At 49.2% G+C, this 18520-nt stretch overlaps 1 protein-coding gene across 3 annotated transcripts; it reads left to right on the forward strand.

The window, feature by feature from the left end:
* The first annotated feature begins 936 nt into the window (after positions 1–936).
* Positions 937–18156, forward strand: LOC129813308 (N-acetyltransferase 8-like). 3 transcript variants are annotated; one of them, XM_055865648.1, is made up of 4 exons: positions 937–1046; positions 5024–5160; positions 14686–15369; positions 15403–18156. In XM_055865648.1, exons 1-4 carry the CDS (start codon positions 959–961, stop codon positions 15412–15414), a joined length of 921 nt encoding a protein of 306 aa, XP_055721623.1. In that variant the 5' UTR covers positions 937–958; the 3' UTR covers positions 15415–18156. The 3 variants fall into 3 exon arrangements, with proteins under 3 accessions (XP_055721623.1, XP_055721624.1, XP_055721622.1); XM_055865649.1 differs by having other exon boundaries at positions 15566–18156; XM_055865647.1 differs by having other exon boundaries at positions 14686–18156.
* The last annotated feature ends 364 nt before the right edge of the window (positions 18157–18520 follow it).

Raw genomic sequence — 18520 nt, forward strand, 5'->3', positions numbered from 1 at the left:
GAGGGGCTATATAGACAGTAGAGAGGCTATATAGACAGTAGAGAGGCTCTATAGACAGTAGAGAGGCTCTATAGACAGTAGAGAGGCTATATACAGTAGAGATGCTATATACAGTAGAGAGGCTATATACAGTAGAGAGGCTACATACAGTAGAGAGGTTATATACAGTAGAGAGGCTACATACAGTAGAGAGGCTAGATACAGTAGAGAGGCTATATACAGTAGAGAGGCTATATACAGTAGAGAGGCTATATACAGTAGAGAGGCTATATACAGTAGAGAGGCTATATACAGTAGAGAGGCTATACCAGTAGAGAGGCTATATACAGTAGAGAGGCTATATACAGTAGAGAGGCTATATACAGTAGAGAGGCTACATACAGTAGAGAGGCTATATACAGTAGAGAGGCTATATACAGTAGAGAGGCTATATACAGTAGAGAGGCTAGATACAGTAGAGAGGCTATATACAGTAGAGAGGCTATATACAGTAGAGAGGCTAGATACAGTAGAGAGGCTATACCAGTAGAGAGGCTACATACAGACACCAGTTAGTCAGGCTGATTGAGGTAGTATGTACATGTAGACATGGTTAAAGTGACTATGTATATATGATGAACAGAGAGTAGCAGTAGCGTAAAAGAGGGGTTGGCGAGTGGTGGGACACAATTTAGTCATTGAGGTGCTGGTCCCGAAACAGCAACCATGGCGTTGGAAGCCTCATGCTATTCCCTCTGAGCCACACGGAATCCTACGAAGATAACATAGCAAGATAAAAATGTCACGTGTTTACTTGCCCCCTTGTTTTATCTTTCTACATTAACTGGCCATGTGTTTATATAACCATCATTTTTATAACGGTGCCAATAAACTGCAGAATGAAGAGTAGGAGTGACTGAATGTTCCTTTCAGCCAATCGGAAAACAAGACGTACCCTAAACCCCTCCTATCTCAGTGAATGCGGACGTCAGAACCACAATCAACTAAACTCCTAATTGTTTCTCTCCAACAGGATTTTATATTTCTCAGGGACATATCAAAATCAGGTGGGTTTTTTTTATCTCTTACAAATCGTTTCCATTGACAGCTGAAAGATTAATCATACACGTTGTGATGGAAATGTAAATATATATGATCTGATTATCGGCCTAGTTTAATAAAGGTTCAATAAAAAGATTACTCGCTATCTAGCTAGGTAACAATTCAGAGCTGATAGCTAGCTTTAGTTTGCCAGGAGAGTTACGTGCTATTTGCTAATCGATAGAAACTAATAACTAATGTAGCTTGGTATCAAATAGCTAGGGAAGATCAGGTTTGATGTCGCATTCATTGGATTACTGAAATATAGGGTATTGACACTGCGGTCAGTTGTCTCGGATCCGACATTGAATTGCACTGAACTCTGTCAGGCAGAAATGAGCGTTTGAATAAGGACAGTTTACTCTATAAGCCAACATGTTGTTGAATACAATTATACATTTTAACGTACTTTACCAGTTTTCCGTGTGGTTGGTCCTTTTTGTCGGTAGGAATGTGAGACAATATATCCACAGGATATAAGTCTAATTGCATCAACTTTTCAAAGCGCTGGTGGAGCGTTCAGATGTATATCACCTGACGCTTGTGCACAACATAAAACACAGGAGTAAGTAACGTAATGCAGGCACGTGTTTACACGGTTGTGTACATGCTTCAGGTAGAAATCTGAACGCTTTACCAGCGCTTTGAAAATGTGACATAATTATATATTCCTGTGGAAATATTGTCCCACATTCCTACTGCCAAAAGGACCAACCACATGGACAACCGGTAAAGAACGTTAAAATATAATTTGATTAAATATTCTGGCGGCCTGTAGAGGTCGTGAGAGGAAACTTTCCTGATTGAGTATTTCTACTTGTACATCTATCACTCCAGGGTTTAATTGCTAAATTGTAATTATTTCGCCACTATGGCCTAATTATTGCCTTACCGCCCTTATCCTACCTCATTTGCATACACTGTATATATACTTTGTCTATTGTGTTATTGATTGTATGTTTGTTTATTCCATGTGTAACTCTGTGTTGTTGTTTTTGTCTCACTGCTATGCTTTATCTTGGCCAGGTCGCAGTTGTAAATGAGAAATTGTTCTCAACTAGCCTACCTGGTTAAATAAAGGTAAAATAAAAAAAGTAAAAATTAAAATCCTAATTTCAGCCTGAGTTGGGTTTCCAGGCAATGCAGTCAGGTGACATTCAGGTGAGGCGAGAGGGCTGTGGGGGTCACGACATTTCGTCAGCCGGTGATTGTCAAGCAAACAACTGTCGGTCTCACGGCAATGGACCTTTAATATAAACACACGTAGAATCTCCTGGCCTCAACACGAGCCACCGATGCAGACCTTTAATATAAACACACGTAGAATCTGGACCTTTAATATAAACACACATAGAATCTCCTGGCCTCAACACGAGCCACCGATGCAGACCTTTAATATAAACACACGTAGAATCTCCTGGCCTCAACACGAGCCCCTGATGCAGACCTTTAACTAATATAAACACACGTAGAATCCGGACCTTTAATATAAACACACTTAGAATCTCCTGGCCTCAACACGAGCCACCGATGCAGACCTTTAATATAAACACACGTAGAATCTCCTGGCCTCAACACGAGCCACCGATGCAGACCTTTAATATAAACACACGTAGAATCTCCTGGCCTCAACACGAGCCACCGATGCAGACCTTTAATATAAACACACGTAGAATCTCCTGGCCTCAACACGAGCCCCTGATGCAGACCTTTAACTAATATAAACACACATAGAATCTGAACCTTTAATATAAACACACATAGAATCTCCTGGCCTCAACACGAGCCACCGATGCAGACCTTTAATATAAACACACGTAGAATCTCCTGGCCTCAACACGAGCCACCGATGCAGACCTTTAATATAAACACACGTAGAATCTCCTGGCCTCAACACGAGCCACCGATGCAGACCTTTAATATAAACACACGTAGAATCTCCTGGCCTCAACACGAGCCACCGATGCAGACCTTTAATATAAACACACGTAGAATCTCCTGGCCTCAACACGAGCCACCGATGCAGACCTTTAATATAAACACACGTAGAATCTCCTGGCCTCAACACGAGCCACCGATGCAGACCTTTAATATAAACACACGTAGAATCTCCTGGCCTCAACACGAGCCACCGATGCAGACCTTTAATATAAACACACGTAGAATCTCCTGGCCTCAACACGAGCCACCGATGCAGACCTTTAATATAAACACACGTAGAATCTCCTGGCCTCAACACGAGCCACCGATGCAGACCTTTAATATAAACACACGTAGAATCTGGACCTTTAATATAAACACACGTAGAATCTGGACCTTTAATATAAACACACGTAGAATCTGGACCTTTAATATAAACACACGTAGAATCTGGACCTTTAATATAAACACACGTAGAATCTGGACCTTTAATATAAACACACGTAGAATCTGGACCTTTAATATAAACACACGTAGAATCTGGACCTTTAATATAAACACACGTAGAATCTGGACCTTTAATATAAACACACGTAGAATCTGGACCTTTAATATAAACACACATAGAATCTCCTGGCTTCCTACGAGCCACTGATGCAGAACTTTGGAACATGTACATTTTTTAAAAGTCCATGTAATATAGCCTTCACCTTCACAATAAATCCATTATTTATTTTAGGTCTAAAGAAACATGATATGAAGAAAATGTAGACTATTTCAAAAGAACAGAATATCATACTCTGAGTTGTCCTTATGTAACAGTATAACTTTAAACCGTCCCCTCGCCCCGACACGGGCGCAAACCAGAGACCCTCTGCACACATCAACGACGGTCGCCCACGAAGCATCGTTACCCATCGCTCCACAAAGGCCACGGCTCTTGCAGAGCAAGGGGCAACACTACTTAAAGTCTCAGAGCAAGTGACGTAACTGATTGAAATGCTACTAGCGCGTACCCGCTAACTAGCTAGCCATTTCACATCCGTTACACTCACCCCCCTTTCAACCTCCTCCTTTTCCGCAGCAACCAGTGATCCGGGTCAACAGCCTCAATGCATCAGTATAACTTTACGTCGTCCCCTCGCCCCGACACGGGCGCGAACCAGGGACCCTCTGCACACATCAACAACGGTCGCCCACGAAGCACGGTCGTTACCCATCGCTCCACAAAGGCCGCGGCCCTTGCAGAGCAAGGGGCAACCCTACTTAAAGTCTCAGAGCAAGTGACGTAACTGATTGAAATGCTACTAGCGCGTACCCGCTAACTAGCTAGCCATTTCACATCCGTTACACTTATGTTAGGTCCAGATCTGGCTGTTGGCTACAGTTCATTTAGCAGACAAGATTTGCTTAAAATTCCGTGGCTATATTTTATAGTATGAAGAATACAATTGAACAAAGCTGAATAAAATATAAATAATATTTTATCAACGATTTGAGGGAGTGAGCATGTAACCAATGTGAAATGGTTAGCGGGGTGCGCGCTAGTAGCGTTTCAACCGGTGATGTCACTCGCTCTGAGACCTTGAAGTAGTTGTTGCCCTTGCTCTGCCCACAAGGGCTGTGGCTTTTGTGTAGCGATGGGTAACGACGCTTCGTGGTAGGCAGTTGTTGATGTGTGCAGAGGGTCCCTGGTTCGAGCCCAGGTAGGAGCGAGGAGAGGGACGGAAGCTATACTGCTATTCTGTGTTGAGCGGTTAACAAATAAATATGTCCTCCTCATATGCTTAATTTAGAGTTATTAATGTAACTTAAGTTCCACAAATGTTGGTCTGATATGTTTAGATTTATAATACATTGTAAGGCTCCACGATGAGACTAATGATGATTTGAAAAAAAGTCGCTTGAAATGGATGAGCTCTGCTTTGTTTTTTTGAGAAGCACTTGATAACGCCACAAATTTCCCAGCGGGATCTCCTTTGTGTGGACATAATGCACCCTAAAATATCTATGCCCTTTGCAGCCCTTCTCCCTGCTCCGAAGAACCTCTCATCTCACTCACACGGCTCTCCGTCACGTGACCCGGGTCTTTCTCACAGGCTACAAGTGAAGACGGACACGTCGGGGACCCAACTGTGCCCACCCTCATCCAATTCCAAGGTACATATTGAAATTGGAAGAACTGTCCACATTTTACTTTTTGTCAGCCAATAAGATGAGTAAGCCTAACGAACAGCGAAAGCATTAGCCAATCTCCTTTCCCCATAGTACATAGACTGGCTCTGGCAGCATAAACAGCCAAATACTCCAGGTAGACTGACTCTGGCAGCATAAACAGCCAAATACTCCAGGTAGACTGACTCTGGCAGCATAAACAGCCAAATACTCCAGGTAGACTGACTCTGGCAGCATAAACAGCCAAATACTCCAGGTAGACTGACTCTGGCAGCATAAACAGCCAAATACTCCAGGTAGACTGACTCTGGCAGCATAAACAGCCAAATACTCCAGGTAGACTGACTCTGGCAGCATAAACAACCAAACACTCCATATAAACTTGAACCGATTCTCAATTGCGATATGGTTCCAGAAATATAAAGCCCTTTACTTTCATATCACATAAAAAAATGAACTCACAATTGCAAAATACACACTGTATACTGTGTGCACCCGGCTGTTTCGCAGTTGCAGCCGAGAGTATTTTTCGTTGACAAGATGATTTTGGCGGTATTTTTTCCATTACACACAGGTGTTTGGAGCATGCGAGATAGAGGAACCGCCTGTTCAACACTCATTATAACATGGAGATATGGCCTTATGGGAACACTAACCCTACAGAGGGCGCGTTAATGCAGGATTTGTTAATGCAGGATTTGTTAATGCAGGATTTGTTAATGCAGGATTTATTAATGCAGGATTTGTTAATGCAGCATTTTTTTAGATAAAACACAGAAAAAGACCTTGCTGCAGATCTAAATAGCTTGTTATTGTAAATTCTGCCCGGCTTCAGTCAGTGTTCGCTCCAAATCATGAATGGAAAATAAGTCATTTCGTGCCTTAGTTGCACTTCATCAGCTCCTGTTGCACTTTTCCACTGGGCTGAATATACACTGCTCAAAAAAATAAAGGGAACACTTAAACAACACAATGTAACTCCAAGTCAATCACACTTCTGTGAAATCAAACTGTCCACTTAGGAAGCAACACTGATTGACAATAAATTTCACATGCTGTTGTGCAAATGGAATAGACAAAAGGTGGAAATTATAGGCAATTAGCAAGACACCCCCAATAAAGGAGTGATTCTGCAGGTGGTGACCACAGACCACTTCTCAGTTCCTATGCTTCCTGGCTGTCAGGGTTGTGTGTAGCGAAGTACCAGAGTCAAGTGCAGGACACAGGTGTTTGAGCGAAACATAAAACGTTTACTCAAAATACATCAAAAAATCCACAAAGGGAAAAAACAGAACTAACAACAACCACTAACGTAATAAACAATCACGGACAAAACAGAAATGAAAGCAAGAGGGTTAAATAGGGAACATGATGGGGGAATTGAAAACAGGTGTGGATAATACAGACAAAACAAAACGAAACTGAAAAGTGGATCGATGGCGACTAGAAAGCCGGCGACGTCGACCGCCGAACACCACCGGAACAAGGAGAAGGGCCGACTTCGGCGGAAGTCGTGACAGTACCCGAGCCACGCGACGACACCGGCCTCGGGGACGACCCGGAGGGCGAGGCGCAGGGCGATCCGGGTGGAGACGGTGAAACTCTTGTAACATTGATGGATCTAGGATGTCCTCCACCGGTACCCAGCATCTCTCCTCCGGACCGTACCCCTCCCACTCCACGAGGTACTGAAGGCCCCTCGCCCGACGTCTAGAATCCATGATGGCCCTTACGGTATACGCCGGGACCCCCTCGATGTCAAGAGGGGGCGGAGGGACCTCCCGCACCTCAGACTGCTGGAGCGGACCAGCCACCACCGGCCTGAGGAGAGACACATGGAACGAGGGATTAATACGATAATCAGGGGGGAGTTGTAACCTATAACAAACCTCGTTCAGTCTCCTCAGGACTTTAAATGGCCCCACAAACCGCGGACCCAGCTTCCGGCAGGGCAGGTGAAGGGGTAGGTTTCGGGTCGAGAGCCAGACCCGATCCCCCGGTGCATACCTGGGGGCCTCACTGCGGTGGCGGTCGGCACTCGCCTTTTGTCTCCTGATGGCCCGTTGTAGCCGTACGTGAGCAGCGTTCCAAGTCTCCTCTGAGTGCCGAAACCATTCATCCACCGCAGGAGCGTCAATCTGGCTCTGATGCCATGGTGCCAGGACCGGCTGGTAACCTAGCACACACTGAAAAGGTGATAGGTTGGTAGAGGAGTGGCGGAGGGAATTTTGGGCCATCTCGGCCCAGGGGATGTAAGCTGCCCACTCCCCCGGCCGGTCCTGGCAATAGGACCTCAGAAACCTACCCACATCCTGGTTTACTCTTTCCACCTGCCCGTTGCTCTCGGGGTGGAAACCTGAGGTAAGGCTGACCGAGATCCCCAGGCGTTCCATAAACGCCCTCCAGACTCTAGACGTAAATTGGGGACCCCGATCAGAAACTATATCCTCAGGCACCCCGTAGTGCCGGAATACATGGGTGAACAGAGCCTCCGCAGTTTGTAGAGCCGTAGGGAGACCGGGCAAAGGAAGGAGACGGCAGGACTTAGAAAACCGATCCACAACAACCAGGATCGTGGTGTTACCCCGCGACGGGGGAAGATCCGTCACAAAATCCACCGATAGGTGTGACCATGGTCGCTGTGGAACGGGAAGGGGTTGTAATTTCCCTCTGGGCAGATGTCTAGGTGCCTTACACTGTGCACATACCGAACAGGAGGAAACATAAACCCTCACGTCCTTAGCTAACGTGGGCCACCAGTACTTCCCAGAAAGGCAGCGCACCGTCCGACCGATCCCAGGATGACCAGAGGAGGGTGACGTATGAGCCCAACAGATCAAACGATCGCGGACATCAAACGGAACGTACATACGCCCAGCTGGACAGTCAGGTGGAATGGGCTCTGAACGTGACGCCCGTTCGATGTCCGCGTCCACCTCCCATACCACCGGTGCCACCAGGCGAGAGGCTGGAATGATGGGAGTGGGATCTGAGGACCTCTCCTCTGTATCATACAGCCGGGACAGTGCGTCTGCCTTAACGTTCTGGGAACCTGGTTTGTAGGAAAGGGTGAAATCAAAACGGGTGAAAAACATGGCCCACCTTGCCTGGCGAGGGTTCATTCTCCTCGCTGCCCGTATGTACTCCAGATTGCGGTGGTCAGTCCAAATGAGAAAAGGGTGTCTAGCCCCCTCAAGCCAGTGTCTCCACGCTTTCAGAGCCATGACAACAGCCAGCAACTCCCGGTCCCCCACATCATAGTTTCGCTCCGCCGGGCTGAGCTTCTTCGAAAAGAATGCACAGGGGCGAAGCTTTAGTGGCGTACCCGAACGCTGAGACAGCACAGCCCCTATCCCCGCCTCGGACGCGTCCACCTCAACTATGAATGCTAAGGAAGGATCAGGATGAGCCAGCACGGGAGCTGAAGTAAACAGAGCCTTCAGGTGACCAAACGCCCTGTCCGCTCCAGCTGTCCACTGCAGTCTCACAGGTCCTCCCCTCAGCAGTGAGGTAATGGGAGCCGCTACCTGACCAAAACCCCGGATAAATCTCCGGTAGTAGTTGGCAAACCCTAAAAACCGCTGCACTTCCTTTACCGTGGTTGGAGTCGGCCAATTACGCACGGCTGAAATGCGGTCATTCTCCATCTCTACCCCTGACGCTGAAAAGCGGTACCCTAGGAAGGAGATGGACTGTTGGAAGAACAGACATTTCTCAGCCTTGACGTACAGGTCATGCTCCAACAGTCGACCAAGCACCTTACGCACCAGGGACACATGCTCGGCGCGTGCAGCGGAGTATATTAGAATGTCATCTATATACACCACTACACCCTGCCCGTGCAGGTCCCTGAAGATCTCATCCACAAATGATTGGAAGACTGATGGAGCATTCATTAACCCGTACGGCATGACGAGGTACTCATAATGCCCAGAAGTGGTGCTAAATGCTGTCTTCCACTCATCTCCCCCCTTAATACGCACCAGGCTGTAAGCGCTCCTGAGGTCCAATTTTGTGAAGAAGCGCGCCCCGTGTAATGACTCGGTCATACTGGCTATGAGTGGTAGCGGGTAACTGTATTTTTTCGTGATCTTATTTAATCCTCGATAATCAATACACGGGCGCAAACCTCCATCCTTCTTCTTCACAAAAAAGAAACTCGAGGAGACAGGTGAGATGGAAGGCCGAATGTATCCCTGTCCCAGAGATTCGGTGACATATGTCTCCATAGCCACCGTCTCCTCCTGTGACAGAGGATACACATGACTCCTGGGAAGTTTAGCGTCTACCAAGAGATCTATCGCACAATCCCCCGGTCGATGGGGTGGTAATTGAGTCGCCTTCTTCTTACAGAAGGCGAGTGCCAAATCGGCATATTCGGGAGGAATGTGCATGTTGGAAACCTGGTTTGGACTCTCCACCGTAGTGGCACCTAAGGAAACACCTACACATCTACCTGAACACTGACAGGACCATCCCTTGAGAGTCCTCTGTTGCCACGAAATAATCGGATCATGAGAGGCCAACCAGGGAAGACCCAACACAACAGGAAACGCAGGAGAATCGATCAAAAAGAGACTAATTCTCTCCTCGTGATCCCCCTGCGTTCTCATAGCGATGGGCGCTGTGACCTCCCCAATCAGGCCCGACCCCAAAGGACGACTATCTAAGGCATGTACAGGGAAGGGAACATCAACAGGAATAATAGGGATCCCTAATCTATGTGCTAAAGAGCGATCAATAAAGTTCCCAGCTGCGCCTGAATCTACTAGCGCCTTATGCTGAGGATGCGAGGAAAACTCAGGAAATTCTATTTGTAACCACATGTGCGCAACAGAAGACTCTGGGTGAATTATGTGCCTACTCACCGGAGATGACCCATCAGTGCTCCGCCTGCTACCTCGACTTCCAGGAGAAACACCCCAGCACCGGACAGCAGTGTGTCCTCTGCGTCCACAGTTGGTGCATGGAGTGGTCCTCCCTCCTGTCCCCCTACTAGCAGCCCCTCCTAACTCCATCGGTGTAGGATCCAAGGGGCTGGGTAATGGAACGGGCGGACCCCGATCTAGACGTCCGCGGGAGGCCAACAGGTTATCCAGCCGGATAGATAAGTCCACCAGCTGGTCCAGGTTAAGAGTGGTGTCCCTGCAGGCTAACTCCCTACGAACGTCCTCTCGTAGACTACACCTGTAGTGATCGATCAGGGCCCGCTCATTCCATCCCGCACCGGCGGCCAGAGTACGAAAGTCCAAGGCGAAATCTTGAGCGCTCCTCATCCCCTGTCTGAGATGGAACAAACGCTCTCCCGCCGCTCTCCCTTCAGGTGGATGATCAAAGACCGCCCGGAAGCGGCGAGAGAAGTCATCATAGTTGTCCAGTGTTTGTCCCTCTCTTCCCCAGATGGCGTTGGCCCACTCCAGGGCCTTACCAGTCAGACAGGAGATGAGGGCGCCCACCTTCTCTCGTCCTGAAGGGGTCGGATGAACAGTTCCCAGGTATAATTCCAACTGTAGGAGGAACCCCTGACACCCGGCTGCTGTACCGTCATACGCTCCTGGGAGCGAGAGCCGAATCCCACTGGGTCCTGAAGATGGAGGGATGACCGGTGGAATAAGGATAGGCGCGGGTGGTGTTGATGGGGTCTGATTTACCGGGAGACCTCCTCTCTCCCATCGGTCCATTGTCTGCAGCACGCGATCCATGGCAGTCCCTAAACTGTGTAACATGGTCGCGTGCTGTTGCACTTGCTCCTCGACTTGGATAGAGGGGCTGGCTGTGCCTGCTGACTCCATTTGAAGTCCGGTCCGTGATTCTGTCAAGGTTGTGTGTAGCGAAGTACCAGAGTCAAGTGCAGGACACAGGTGTTTGAGCGAAACATAAAACGTTTACTCAAAATACATCAAAAAATCCACAAAGGGAAAAAACAGAACTAACAACAACCACTAACGTAATAAACAATCACGGACAAAACAGAAATGAAAGCAAGAGGGTTAAATAGGGAACATGATGGGGGAATTGAAAACAGGTGTGGATAATACAGACAAAACAAAACGAAACTGAAAAGTGGATCGATGGCGACTAGAAAGCCGGCGACGTCGACCGCCGAACACCACCGGAACAAGGAGAAGGGCCGACTTCGGCGGAAGTCGTGACACTGGCTGATGTTTTGGTCACTTTTGAATGCTGGCGGTGCTCTCACTCTAGTGGTAGCATGAGACGGAGTCTACAACCCACACAAGTGGCTCAGGTAGTGCAGCTCATCCAGGATGGCACATCAATGCGAGCTGTGGCAAGAAGGTTTGCTGTGTCTGTCAGCGTAGTGTCCAGAGCATGGAGGCGCTACCAGGAGACAGGCCAGTACATCAGGAGACGTGGAGGAGGCCGTAGGAGGGCAACAACCCAGCAGCAGGACCGCTACCTCTGCCTTTGTGCAAGGAGGAGCACTACCAGAGCCCTGCAAAATGACCTCCAGCAGGCCACAAATGTGCATGTGTCTGCTCAAACGGTCAGAAACAGACTCCATGAGGGTGGTATCCACAGGTGGGGGTTGTGCTTATAGCCCAACGCCGTGCAGGACGTTTGGCATTTGCCAGAGAACACCAATATTGGCAAATTCACCTTTGGCGCCCTGTGCTCTTCACAGATGAGAGCAGGTTCACACTGAGCACATGAGCACATGTGACAGACGTGACAGAGTCTGGAGACGCCGTGGAGAACGTTCTGCTGCCTGCAACATCCTCCAGCATGACCGGTTTGGCGATGGGTCAGTCATGATGTGGGGTGGCATTTCTTTGTGGGGCCGCACAGGCCTCCATGTGCTCGCCAGAGGTAGCCTGACTGCCATTAGGTACTGAGATGAGATCCTCAGAGCCCTTGTGAGACCATATGCTGACACATGCACATTTGTGGCCTGCTGGAGGTCATTTTGCAGGGCTCTGGTAGTGCTCCTCCTTGCACAAAGGCGGAGGTAGCGGTCCTGCTGCTGGGTTGTTGCCCTCCTACGGCCTCCTCCACGTCTCCTGATGTACTGGCCTGTCTCCTGGTAGCGCCTCCATGCTCTGGACACTACGCTGACAGACACAGCAAACCTTCTTGCCACAGCTCGTATTGATGTGCCATCCTGGATGAGCTGCACTACCTGAGCCACTTGTGTGGGTTGTAGACTCCGTCTCATGCTACCACTAGAGTGAGAGCACCGCCAGCATTCAAACGTGACCAAAGCATCAGCCAGGAAGCATAGGAACTGAGAAGTGGTCTGTGGTCACCACCTGCAGAATCACTCCTTTATTGGGGGTGTCTTGCTAATTGCCTATAATTTCCACCTTTTGTCTATTCCATTTGCACAACAGCATGTGAAATGTATTGTCAATCAGTGTTGCTTCCTAAGTGGACAGTTTGATTTCACAGAAGTGTGATTGACTTGGAGTTACATTGTGTTGTTTAAGTGTTCCCTTTATTTTTTTGAGCAGTGTATATCTGATCTCTTCATTGGGTCTCCAGACAGCGGTCTGTCTCATGCGTAGGCTACTTCTCTCCTTTTTTTCCCCAGTAGAAAGTTAAAATGCAAGATTAACTTTTAAGCAAAACATTAGGAAATGTAGTTGGCTACATTCTTTCAATGATAAACATTAGAAATATGATGGCCATCGTCAGAGTGCATCGTTACGTTACCTCACTACTGCTCTGTCACTCAGTACATCGTTACGTTCCGTCACTCATTCAGGATGTTCGAAGGTAAACAACCTGGCAGATGAAAATGCACACGATATACTTACTTTGTCCTATTCAATGATCAATGAAATGGGTTAATAAATAGCCTAATGCATGGCTAGCTACTACTGCCTGCGTTTACTCCAGACACATTGAGATGAAGGTAGGAGAACTCACTATTCACCATATATTGGTTCAATTTGGAGAGGACCAAAACTTCTCTCCAGACACTGGTCACAACATTTGTACAATCGAAATAAACTATCTACATGGCATTTCATTTTTCTAACGATCTGTTGCTTGGTAAACATGCCTGGGGAGAGAATGAATAATATCATGGAAGCATGGGCTTGGATCACGACATATGCCTCGTTCATGTGCTAGTCAGAACTAGGAAACTCTGAAATGTTCGACTTGGTAACTGGTTGAACGTGGCAAGTGTATAACTACAACCAGTTAGCAAGTGGGAAATTACAGAGTTTCCTAGTTCCGACTAGCACGTGAACCCAGCAATAACGACAGACGTCATCAGCAATGGAATAATGACAGACAAAGTAGCCCTACTTAACAACGCCAAGTAGGCCGACTAAAACGACCCAATGGCCTCAGCCAAGTAGACAGACTAAAACGACCCAATGGCCTCAGCCGAGTAGGCAGACTAAAACGACCCTTTGGCCTCAGCCAAGTAGGCAGACTAAAACGACCCTTTGGCCTCAGCCAAGTAGGCAGACTAAAACGACCCTTTGGCCTCAGCCAAGTAGGCAGACTAAAACGACCCTTTGGCCTCAGCCAAGTAGGCAGACTAAAACGACCCTTTGGCCTCAGCCAAGTAGGCAGACTAAAACGACCCTTTGGCCTCAGCCAAGTAGGCAGACTAAAACGACCCTTTGGCCTCAGCCAAGTAGGCAGACTAAAACGACCCTTTGGCCTCAGCCAAGTAGGCAGACTAAAACGACCCTTTGGCCTCAACCAAGTAGGCAGACTAAAACGACCCTATGGCCTCAGCCATGTAGGCAGACTAAAACGACTCTTTGGCCTCAGCCAAGTAGGCAGACTAAAACGACCCTTTGGCCTCAGCCGAGTAGGCAGACTAAAACGACCCTTTGGCCTCAGCCGAGTAGGCAGACTAAAACGACCCAATGGCCTCAGCCGAGTAGGCAGACTAAAACGACCCAATGGCCTCAGCCGAGTAGACAGACTAAAACGACCCTTTGGCCTCAGCCGAGTAGACAGACTAAAACGACCCTTTGGCCTCAGCCGAGTAGGCAGACTAAAACGACCCTATGGCCTCAGCCGAGTAGGCAGACTAAAACGACCCTATGGCCTCAGCCGAGTAGGCAGACTAAAACGACCCTTTGGCCTCAGCCGAGTAGGCAGACTAAAACGACCCTTTGGCCTCAGCCGAGTAGACAGGAAATTAATAAATTGAATAATGATGACTAGTTACGGGATTCTGATTCAATACAAGATGTTTTGAGAAGGGGAGACTTGTGCCCTGAGACGAGTGACCGAGTAAAACATTCATTAAACCCGAAACCCTAAACCTCAACTAAATATTGTAATGAATAATGTAGAAATTGAGCAAGTTGAGGTGACTAAACTGCTTGGGGGTAACCCGGGATTGTGAACCGTCATGGTCAAAACATATTGATACAACAGTAGCTAAGATGGGGAGAAGTCTGTCCATAATAAAGCGCTGCTTTAGGTTCTAGGTTGTACTGAGTAGACTGTCAGCGTTGGACTGAACGGTAGGTTGTACTGAGTAGACTGCCAGCTCTCACTGTGTCGTCTCTATTAAAGGGCCGAGCAGTGCCAACCACCAGTGCCATGGCTGGCATCACTATCCGGAGATTTGAGGAAGACGACAAGGAGACCGTGAAGGAGATCTTCACCATGGGGATGAGCGAGCACGTCCCTTCCTCCTTCATGCACCTCCTCAAACAGCCCCTGACCCAGATGATCTTGATGGTCACGTTCTGCGCCCTGCTGGCCAGCTCCAGGTCCGTCCTGCTGCCTGTAGTAGGGGTCACTCTCCTCCTGGCCGGGGCCAAGCAGCTGGTGGGCTACCTCTTCAACAGCTACATCGACACCTCCCTGAGGAAGGACCTCGACCACATCCAGGAGACCTACCTGGAGAACAAGGACTCGTGTTTCTGGGTGGCTGAGAGCGACGGCCGGGTGGTGGGTTCGGTGGCCTGCCTGCCCGCGGAGAGAGAACCGGGCTGCATGGAGCTGAAGAGGTTGTCTGTACGTCGGACACACCGGGGGATGGGTATCGCTAAGGCCCTCAGTAGGACAGTGGCAGACTTCAGCAGGGAGAGAGGCTTCCCTGCGGTCGTTCTCTACACGTCTGTTGTGCAGACTGATGCGCAGAGGCTGTATGAGAACGTAGGCTACACACGGGTTAGAGAGTTCGTCATCCCTGAGCCCATCGCCAAAATCACCAACTTTACTCTGATAGAGTATAAACTGGACTTACTGCAGGCGGGAATAGGAGGAGGACTGGACTTACTGCAGGCGGGGAAATAGGAGGAGGACTGGACTTACTGCAGGGGGGATAGGAGGAGGACTGGACTTACTGCAGGGGGAATAGGAGGAGGACTGGACTTACTGCAGGGGGAATAGGAGGAGGACTGGACTTACTGCAGGGGGAATAGGAGGAGGACTGGACTTACTGCAGGGGGAATAGGAGGAGGACTGGACTTACTGCAGGGGGGAAATAGGAGGAGGACTGGACTTACTGCAGGGGGGAGTTGGAGGAGGACTGGACTTACTGCAGGGGGAATAGGAAGAGGACTGGACTTACTGCAGGGGGAATAGGAGGAGGACTGGACTTACTGCAGGGGGAATAGGAGGAGGACTGGACTTACTGCAGGGGGAATAGGAAGAGGACTGGACTTACAGCAGGGGGAATAGGAGGAGGACTGGACTTACTGCAGGGGGAATAGGAGGAGGACTGGACTTACTGCAGGGGGAATAGGAGGAGGACTGGACTTACTGCAGGGGGAATAGGAGGAGGACTGGACTTACTGCAGGGGGAATAGGAGGAGGACTGGACTTACTGCAGGGGGGATAGGAGGAGGACTGGACTTACTGCAGGGGGAATAGGAGGAGGACTGGACTTACTGCAGGGGGAATAGGAGGAGGACTGGACTTACTGCAGGGGGAATAGGAGGAGGACTGGACTTACTGCAGGGGGAATAGGAGGAGGACTGGACTTACTGCAGGGGGAATAGGAGGAGGACTGGACTTACTGCAGGGGGAATAGGAGGAGGACTGGACTTACTGCAGGGGGAATAGGAGGAGGACTGGACTTACTGCAGGGGGGGAATAGGAGGAGGACTGGACTTACTGCAGGGGGGAAATAGGAGGAGGACTGGACTTACTGCAGGGGGAATAGGAAGAGGACTGGACTTACTGCAGGGGGAATAGGAGGAGGACTGGACTTACTGCAGGGGGGATAGGAGGAGGACTGGACTTACTGCAGGGGGGGAATAGGAGGAGGACTGGACTTACTGCAGGGGGGGAATAGGAGGAGGACTGGACTTACTGCAGGGGGGGAAATAGAAGGAGGACTGGACTTACTGCAGGGGGAATAGGAGGAGGACTGGACTTACTGCAGGGGGAATAGGAGGAGGACTGGACTTACTGCAGGGGGAATAGGAGGAGGACTGGACTTACAGCAGGGGGGAAATAGGAGGAAGACTGGACTTACTGCAGGGGGGAAATAGGAGGAGGACTGGACTTACTGCAGGGGGGAATACGAGGAGGACTGGACTTACTGCAGGGGGGAAATAGGAGGAGGACTGGACTTACTGCAGGGGGGAAATAGGAGGAAGACTGGACTTACTGCAGGGGGGAAATAGGAGGAGGACTGGACTTACTGCAGGGGGGAATAGGAGGAGGACTGGACTTACTGCAGGGGGGGAATAGGAGGAGGACTGGACTTACTGCAGGGGGGAAATAGGAGGAGGACTGGACTTACTGCAGGGGGGAAATAGGAGGAGGACTGGACTTACTGCAGGGGGGGAATAGGAGGAGGACTGGACTTACTGCAGGGGGGAATAGGAGGAGGACTGGGCTTACTGCAGGGGGGAAATAGGAGGAGGACTGGACTTACTGCAGGGGGGATAGGAGGAGGACTGGACTTACTGCAGGGGTGGAATAGGAGGAGGACTGGACTTACTGCAGGGGGGAAATAGGAGGAGGACTGGGCTTACTGCAGGCGGGGAAATAGGAGGAGGACTGGACTTACTGCAGGGGGGATAGGAGGAGGACTGGACTTACTGCAGGGGGGATAGGAGGAGGACTGGACTTACTGCAGGGGGGGAATAGGAGGAGGACTGGACTTACTGCAGGGGGGAAATAGGAGGAGGACTGGACTTACTGCAGGGGGAATAGGAGGAGGACTGGGCTTACTGCAGGGGGGGAATAGGAGGAGGACTGGACTTACTGCAGGGGGGGAATAGGAGGAGGACTGGACTTACTGCAGGGGGGGAATAGGAGGAGGACTGGACTTACTGCAGGGGGAATAGGAGGAGGACTGGACTTACTGCAGGGGGAATAGGAGGAGGACTGGACTTACTGCAGGGGGGATAGGAGGAGGACTGGACTTACTGCAGGGGTGGAATAGGAGGAGGACTGGACTTACTGCAGGGGGGATAGGAGGAGGACTGGACTTACTGCAGGGGGGGAATAGGAGGAGGACTGGACTTACTGCAGGGGGGATAGGAGGAGGACTGGACTTACTGCAGGGGGGATAGGAGGAGGACTGGACTTACTGCAGGGGGAATAGGAGGAGGACTGGACTTACTGGAGGGGGAATAGGAATGTTATAATATCTGTACATTATAGGAACACCTGTATTTACAAAAGTACAATAATTAATGTTTTACTTTGGCTTGAGATTAAGAATCAGTGGTAGAGACTTAATAAGTGCATGAAGAGGTACAAAAGTAAGATGCCTGTTTTTTTAAAACTATACTTTCAGTTCCTGTTGATACTATGCCCAGTCTGTCTTCTACTAGCACATGATCGCAATAGGAGGAAGAAGGATTGTGAGACTAACTGCCCATAACACAAAAAGCTGAACTCTACCTAGCAGAGACATCTTTGTAATAAAGTTAAAGGACATCACCCTGGACGAGGTGAACCTCAGTTGGGGATAAAAAGGGAAAACACCATCCTGAGGACTGAGTGTGTTACATGCAAATGACTGTAAGTGTAAACTCCTGCTTGCAATCTTTATTAAACAAACAAACCTCTGATCAAGGAAGTTTCCTGACGTCTCTTGTATGAACTGAGGGCAGAAATCCCTTACAGGGGGAACTAGGGTGAGGACTGGACTTACAGCAGGGGGAATAGGAGGAGGACTGGACTTACTGCAGGGGGAATAGGAGGAGGACTGGACTTACTGCAGGGGGGATAGGAGGAGGACTGGACTTACTGCAGGGGGAATAGGAGGATGACTGGACTTACTGCAGGGGGGGAAATAGGGGGAGGACTGGATTTACTGCAGGGGGAATAGAAGGAGGACAGGACTTACTGCAGGGGGAATAGGAGGAGGACTGGACTTACTGCAGGGGGAATAGGAGGAGGACTGGACTTACTGCAGGGGGGGAATAGGACTGGACTT

This window comes from Salvelinus fontinalis, chromosome 16 (assembly GCF_029448725.1).
Source record: "Salvelinus fontinalis isolate EN_2023a chromosome 16, ASM2944872v1, whole genome shotgun sequence".
Classification (NCBI taxonomy): Eukaryota; Metazoa; Chordata; class Actinopteri; order Salmoniformes; family Salmonidae; genus Salvelinus; species Salvelinus fontinalis.

Excerpts from the sequence above, each read along its gene's own strand:
- LOC129813308 (XM_055865647.1), top strand. The coding sequence starts at position 959 with ATGCGGACGTCAGAACCACAATCAACTAAACTCCTAATTGTTTCTCTC. Across the intron at positions 1,047-5,023 it reads CAGGGACATATCAAAATCAG|CCCTTCTCCCTGCTCCGAAG; the intron begins GTGGGTTTTTTT and ends TGCCCTTTGCAG. Across the intron at positions 5,161-14,685 it reads CACCCTCATCCAATTCCAAG|GGCCGAGCAGTGCCAACCAC; the intron begins GTACATATTGAA and ends TCTCTATTAAAG.